The sequence below is a fragment of the Conger conger genome, chromosome 14, assembly GCF_963514075.1.
Source record: "Conger conger chromosome 14, fConCon1.1, whole genome shotgun sequence".
Lineage (NCBI taxonomy): Eukaryota > Metazoa > Chordata > Actinopteri > Anguilliformes > Congridae > Conger > Conger conger.
Genome location: NC_083773.1, coordinates 1,753,242 through 1,760,741, shown reverse-complemented (window position 1 = coordinate 1,760,741; position 7,500 = coordinate 1,753,242). Strand labels below are relative to the sequence as shown.

Sequence of the window (7,500 nt, the reverse complement as noted above, 5' to 3'; positions counted from 1 at the left end):
AGTGGCTAACACAGTGACACATTGCATTACATTACTGCAGCTAGCCTAGAGCAGCTAACACCATGACACATTACATTACATTACTGCAGCTAGCATAGAGTGGCTAACACAGTGACACATTACATTACATTACTGCAGCTAGCCTAGAGCAGCTAACACAGTGACACATTGCATTACATTACTGCAGCTAGCATAGAGTGGCTAACACAGTGACACATTACATTACTGCAGCTAGCCTAGAGCAGCTAACACCATGACGCATTACATTACATTACTGCAGCTAGCATAGAGTGGCTAACACCATGACACATTACATTACATTACTACAGCTAGCATAGAGTGGCTAACACAGTGACACATTACATTACATTACTGCAGCTAGCCTAGAGCAGCTAACACCATGACGCATTACATTACATTACTGCAGCTAGCCTAGAGCGGCTAACACCATGACACATTACATTACATTACTGCAGCTAGCATAGAGCGGCTAACACAGTGACATATTGCATTACATTACTGCAGCTAGCATAGAGCGGCTAACACAGTGACACATTGCATTACATTACTGCAGCTAGCATAGAGCGGCTAACACAGTGACACATTGCATTACATTACTGCAGCTAGCATAGAGTGGCTAACAACATGAGATTAGTTTAGCCGCTCTGAATAGTGTGTTTGCTAACAACATGACGCATTGAATTACATTTATCAGGCTAACAACACTGCTGCAGTTAGCACAGAGCAGCTAGCAACAGGAGATGCATTAAATTGCCAGTAAAACGAAAAAAAAGGGTTTAAAACCGAAACAATTATGTATTTGTTGACCCCTCCCTTCAGGACTGACCTATGAGGAGGTGATGACCTTTGACCCCCCGGTGTTTGACGGAGATGAGATGGAGTCATGAGCCCCACCCCCTTCCCATCAGCCCCTGGGGCGCTGAGGCCTCATGCCTCTGGACCTTTGACCTTTTTACAAGTGCCTGCTGCCACTCACTGAGGGGGGCGGTGTCTGCGGACTCGTGCCCCCCCCCCCCCCCCCCCCCACTTTACAGCAGGGTGTTGTGGGTAAAACAACTTCGCTTCTGTCTCAGAAACTGGGACAAGAACTTTAGCAATGGAAAACGGGGGGGGGAAAGGTGTTTTATGTTCTGTGTTTTTACAGATTCTTAAATTTACAGGCCGAATGTTGTTGCTGGTTGTTCCAATTTATTTCATTTTTTATTTCATCTTGTTTTATTGCTGGGGGAAAATGCATTTCAGTATTCACACGGGAAATACAGGCAATCGGGTCAAACAATTCCCACAATTCCATCATTTGCTGGCAGTTATTTTTTAAATGTCATGTTGCTCTTTTGACGTTTTCCTTCATATGGATTTTTCCAAAACGAGAAGATAAATGTTTTTCCTTCTCCAGTTATGGAGTTCATAAAAGAGAATGTTGCCGATCAGTGAATAGACTGTGAGTTGTTTTAAAATAGCATTTTTGTGTGAAAGTTCCAGCTATGCAGACAAAAACGTGCACACTGCCCTCTGCTGCAATGCATCTTGGGAGGCAGGAAAAATGTGAATTTATGTTTTAACATTGACTAGCCTTCGGTGCATGTTGGCCTCTCCACAAATCCGATCCCAGACGCGGTTATACCTGGGTGCCATCGCACGGAAGATGTGTGTTTCTGCGGTAAAATGCCACAGCCTTGGTTAATCTGTGATGCAGTCTGCCACTACACCGTGGCTTTTTAAACACTAGCAGCACAAGAGCACAAACTTCGGGACCCCCCCCCCCCCACATTTACTAGTGAGAGCACAGATTTGGCGAGTAACATTCTGAACCAAGGCAACATTGGCGTCATTAACAAAACTAAAATCGAAATCTATTCCTCATCTTCACGTGACTTGTACACAAGACCCATTCCATTTAACCATTTACATATCGCGCTTTACCCCAAACTCTGCTGTTACATATCATACATTGGTGTGAGCCAAGAATGCATTTTCCCTAATAAAAACATAACAAAAAAGAAACTTCCAGTCAAAACCATTTGGGTGGCTCCAGCCAATCAGGCTACAGTTACAGTCATTCAGTGATGGATTTGATTCACCTGTACCTGTATTTATTTACAGCTCATTTACAGGTGGAGATCTAAACAGGAAGTACAGAGCAGGAAGTACTCTGAGTCAGTCTGTATAGTTGGCAAGTTTGAACACACACTCCCATTTGACCTGTTAAAATGCAAACATGGGTAGCGGATCAAACCTTGATTTTTGATATCCGTTAACTGCGACTCCTAGTTTTCACATTTTTCATACACACAAGCTCGTCTTGGTCTACTTGCATGTTGGGAATGGCACTGCAACATAGAAACTACACTTGGAGTCATCATGGCAGTAAACGTTTTGCATTTGACCAGCTATAGTTGATTGTTTCTGCCTCTTTGTAAAAGTAATTTGAGGCACATTTAACAAGTCTGCACGAGGAAGGGAACAAAGGGAAAAGGGCTTTTTTTTTCTCTCTTGTGGGATTGAAAGCTGCAGTAATGTACAACTCCTCTAGGTGGCGAAAAAAGGGCCATGTTTCCTCCGACTTTGAGGGACTCTGGCTTTCGAGATTTTTCCGGATCCGGAGATGGGCGCTTGTCCTGACGCCTGCTCAAAAAAGTGGTAATGCTAACTGAGCCACGGTCTGTTACTCTCGACGAGGTGTCAAAATACTTCTCCTTACCTTGCCGAAAATTCCAGCTTGCACCAGCCTAAGCTGACCAAGCTGTGTTTCTGACGCTTCTCGCTGCTTTTACCTGGTTGGTTCACCCAGTGAGCATCCTATAGTCATCTAGTCCACCAGTTTGACCGGCTTACTCTACCGGTTTAACCAGGTTGACCAGTCATTGACCAGCTATGACCAGGCAGCAACAGACCAGCTATGACCAGCTAGAAGTGTGAAGAACGCATTTTAAAGCATCCTAAAATCCCAGCTTGACTTTGCTGGATTTTTTCAGCAAGGTAATGTATAATGAGGCACTCAGATCCCCAAGCTCATAACAAGGAGAATGTTTTATGAAAATTAAAATGACTTCGGGATGTACATAAATGTATTGGGTTTTATTGCGTTGTCCTGGTGACTGTGTGTCCATGGTGATATAGTATTACTTGATTTCATAAAGCAATATCTGTATCGAGCATGACATGACGTGTGTGGGGGGATGTTTTTGTGTCTGTGCATGTTTACAAGCGTTCGAAGGGTAATGTTGAAACCACACATTGTAATGTCTTGTAAAAATGGAAAAAAAGGTAATGGTATTTATAACCTGGTGCGGCAAAAGGAAATGTGTAGTGTATGTTGAATGATTTGTTTTTCCCTTTAAGATGTACTCTTTCATTATTGCAGGAGAACCAGACGTGATTTTACATGCGTTACCAATTCTCATTTTAACAGAGCGCAGGCTGAAGTCCCTGTAAATACCACTGTGTAAAAAACAAAAACAAAAAATAAAGTAATAAAAACTATTATTTTTCAAAGCTGCTTTTACAGTTTTTATTTTGGACAATTTAAATGCAGCCCTGGCCCTCGGGTTTAAATGGCCTCGTGCTGTTTGGGTGTCACTGCTGGGGCCAGTTATTTTGTTATGAATAAATGCCTTGTAAATTGTTGAATCAAACAATCTGTGAAAGCCAGAGCAGATCTTGGTCCCGTGAAAGCCAGGCTATTCGCGTTTAATTGTGACGGTTGTGTTGGTCCTGCATAGTTGCCACCAGGAAACTTTCGTCGACCGTGCATATCGTACCAAACGCCGTTTTTTTCTATGAAAACATTTATTTTTGACTATTGAAGTCATCCCATTTACTTACACTTTTTTTGAATTCAAGAAGGCCTATTTTGAACATTGAGCATCATGATTATCATTGTTGATTTATGCACATACACAATGGCACAATGCAAATAACACGCGGAAGCTGCTGTATTTCTCAAGGCAAGGAAAAAAAGTTAGCCCCATCAACCAAAGAACAAGAACGAAGATTAAAGTAAATCGCATCCTCACACATTGCATGGAAACGCGTTGATTTGCCGGTCTGTGGGTCTAGAATAATCGGTTCTTGTGAATTATTTCGAAGGAATCTAATACGGTGACAATCCGGCAGTATGAATGTTTACAGTTTCTGAGCGTTTTAGTCCAAACTGCAATATTTGTCATTAATCAGTAATTCGTGTGCAATAATCAGTAAAGCTAGTACTGAACTTGAGATACTTTGGAGAGGAAGTCAACTTTTGGGTGAAACCGCAGATGTTCACTGATGGATAATCTAGAAAAATATGAATGTAAAAATACGTAGAAAGAACACTAGGTGGCGACATCAGACCACTCGCACGCTGTGTGTTCTCTTGGTTATTCGAAACTTTTCTTCAGCGCGTTGACCATACTCGATTTTTAGGGGCATACAGTGGAGAAAAAAGACTGCTGATAGTTTACAATCATATTAATAAAACCCCATGATACCTAAAGATAAAGAAGATGTATCAAAGACTCGCATATTCCATTTTGCGATGTCATCATCTGAACGATGAATAGCCATTTTGTTTGACTTTGTGTTCTGAGGGCAACTTGCTGTACATGTTGTGGTCAAAGTCTCACTAATCTGATCATAAAAGATCATATTTTTATTTTTCACCTTCGAAGGTTAAAAAAAAAGTAGCACCAAATTTTATGGAATAAAACGTTTTAGGTACCAATATTGAAAATTATATTGTTGTACTGAGTGGAGGAGAGAATAAAGTGTCTTGTGATACTTCAGCTGCAGTCCTGTATGAAGCTGACCTTGAGATGTAGCCTTAATTAGCACACGTGTGCCTCACTATAAATGCAGAATTTGCTCAAAAATCACTGTGATACTGTGTAGTCAGCAACAGGGTTTCTTATAACAGTATGAATGTTATTGCAAATAGATTATTATCTGTACAAATAATAGTTCAGAGCAGCGAGCATATCTCTGGACTACATCAGTCTGAAGATCAAATGTACCCAAAACCAAGCAAGTTATGTGTGGATCTGAATCAAAGTTTGTCTCGGATCTCCAGTGATTCACTGACGGGTACCAGTGCCTGCACTGGAGGGCAAACCTGCCCTCCCCTCCCAGATCAGCCCTGCTGGTCCTTTGATGGTGTTAAATGTGGTTTTGAATTTGAAATAATAATGAAAAACAATATTCTCAAAGACTTGGTTGTGTTATTTGTTGAAAAAAATCAATAATCAACCAAAAGTTGGTGACAACTTACCTCACGTAGTGTGAAAACTTGGGAGTTGTCACAAGTGCACTCCCTCTACCTAACGGTCTATAGCACAGGTGTCAAACTCCAGTCCTGGAGGGCCGCAGTGTCTGCTGGTTTTCGGGTTGTTCTCAGAACCCGTGGTGCATTTAAGTCATTGATTGGCTCACTCCTTGTTCTGGAGGTCTTAATTGACAGCTGATTGAAAGGAAACCTCAAAAACCAGCAGATACTGCGGCCCCTTAGGGATTCAGTTTGACACCCCTGGTCTATAGCATATGAAGATGTAATGAATTAATGTGCCTGACACTGCATTCTTTCATTTGGTGTGACAGTTATTCCATTGTATTATATTGAGTTGAGACAAAAAATATTCTGAACTGTAAATCGCATTTAAAAACTTTTTGTCTGGATTTGGCAAAACTGGTATGATTACGTAGTCGGTAGCCTACTACAAAATCAGCGACCGACCTTTGGTCGCAGGAGAGGTGCATGTGATGTGAACGGGCGGGTTTCTGATTGTCACGGAGCGATAGTTTTGTTTGTTGTTTCCTGAGCTGCGCATGCGCATGTGAACCTTCCTTGGCGAGCCGCTGTCCGGAGTTGCCGGTCCAACATGGAGAGGAAAGGTAATCTAAGATGGCTAGGACAGCCAATGGCTACTGATGTGGATTAGATTGCACAGCGCTATCGTAGTATCTTACTCTATTCATGTTTGCATTTGGCGCGATATAGTTGTATAAAGCGCCTGAAGAAATGCATATGCTTTGCTAATATAGCTTGCTAGCACAGTTCACCAGCGAGCGATACATGTGCTGGCTATCCAGCGAGGGATTTCATCGATTTTTTTTAATAAACGATGGGCTTATTTTATTATTAAGTGGTTCTCGACGTTGGGTCAGTTTCAAAGTTCCCTAAACGCGTAATTTTCTGGTGTTTTGTTAAACTGCTTCCCAACTTACTGAGAAGCATTGTACCCTACTGCAACTTTTTTAATGAAACATTTCCTGTTCGTTGCATAGCGGCCAACCTTTGTCATAACGTCACTGTGTGGGAATGTTTTATTTTGACAAGTATGACCAACTGTCATTATCATAAGAACCATCCGACTGTTGTGGAAAATGAATCTTAACTATCTTGGTAGGTCGCCCGGTTCGTGTACCTTGCTGGCTATGCATCATGTTATTTAGTTAAATTACTGAAGTTGACTCGAACATTGCTTCGCAGGAGTGGAAATGTTCTACAAATATGATCTCTATTATCGTCCCATTGCAGTGCTCGCGCTTCAGGCGAGGAAGAAGCGAACCAAGGCGAAAAAAGCCAACAAAAAGTGAGTAGCTGACAATGCACTCCCATGCAGAGGAAATTGCTTGTGAAGTGGCGCTAGCTTGCGGCATTGAAATTAAACCGGGTGGCTAGGCGTTCCTATGTGAACCGTTAGTTAATGCCCGAACCAAGTGTGAGAGCCGAGGAGTCGCGTTGGACTACGGGACTTTTCTTGCACAGCAAAGACCGTTTTCTAGAAATCTTGTCGGTAATACATGATCAAGCGATAAAATGTCTCCGGGCATTCAGGTCAGGACCGGACACATCCAGGTCGTGACTCCGGTCATTCAGGTGCATCCGATTGTACAGGTAACTTTGTAAACTGGAAACACGCACGAATGCGGTCGGTGGGCTGCTCCTGGCGAAGTTAGATAACCGAAGACACGCCCAAAACGGTTTTAAAACCTTGGCACCTGCGATTAGCAAGATTGTTTTGTGTCTGCGGTGTGGGCCTACATTGTGTCAACACTGACGTGTGTTTTGATTGGTGCATTATGGCCGAAAAAGGGAAGATGCTATCTTGATCATTGCTGGTATATTCTGAAATGTCTATTTTTGTCTGGAAGGTTTTTGGGGCTGAAAATAGTTGTTCCATTGTTGAAACTGTTTGGCCTGTTAAGTAGCGGCTTATCATTTATTTTGTACTGACAATTGCACCAGTACCTTGATGTTGAATAATGCTGACAGCCTTGCAATATGGAATCACAGGAAAATTGTATGACATTTGCAGGAATTAGAATTGCATTTGGGCCCTAAAGTGTGACCCTGATGTTCAGAAGATGAATTCATGTGCAAGCAAATGTTTGCAGCGAAGCATTTATTGCCGACCAACTGTTTTGTCTAGCTATAACTGATCGAATTGCAGATCTGACCCTTTGAAAATAAAATTAAAATGTGCAGGTAGTGTGTGAATG

General features: G+C 42.0%; 2 protein-coding genes across 2 annotated transcripts in view; both read left to right on the top strand.

The window, feature by feature from the left end:
- The window catches only part of LOC133109532 (mitogen-activated protein kinase 14A-like), a 24,136-nt gene extending 20,620 nt beyond the window's left edge, over positions 1-3,516 (top strand). The window contains exon 12 of the mRNA XM_061218875.1: positions 841-3,516. Within this exon, the coding sequence (XP_061074859.1) occupies positions 841-908 (68 nt within the window). The 3' untranslated portion in view covers positions 909-3,516. The remainder of the gene's footprint in view (positions 1-840) is intronic.
- Positions 3,517-5,743: 2,227 nt separating this feature from the next.
- Positions 5,744-7,500, top strand: part of srpk1b (SRSF protein kinase 1b) — a 43,115-nt gene continuing 41,358 nt past the window's right edge. Inside the window, exons 1-2 of the mRNA XM_061218889.1 lie at positions 5,744-5,889; positions 6,536-6,590. Of these exons, the coding sequence (XP_061074873.1) occupies positions 5,877-5,889; positions 6,536-6,590 (68 nt within the window). The 5' untranslated portion in view covers positions 5,744-5,876. The remainder of the gene's footprint in view (positions 5,890-6,535; positions 6,591-7,500) is intronic.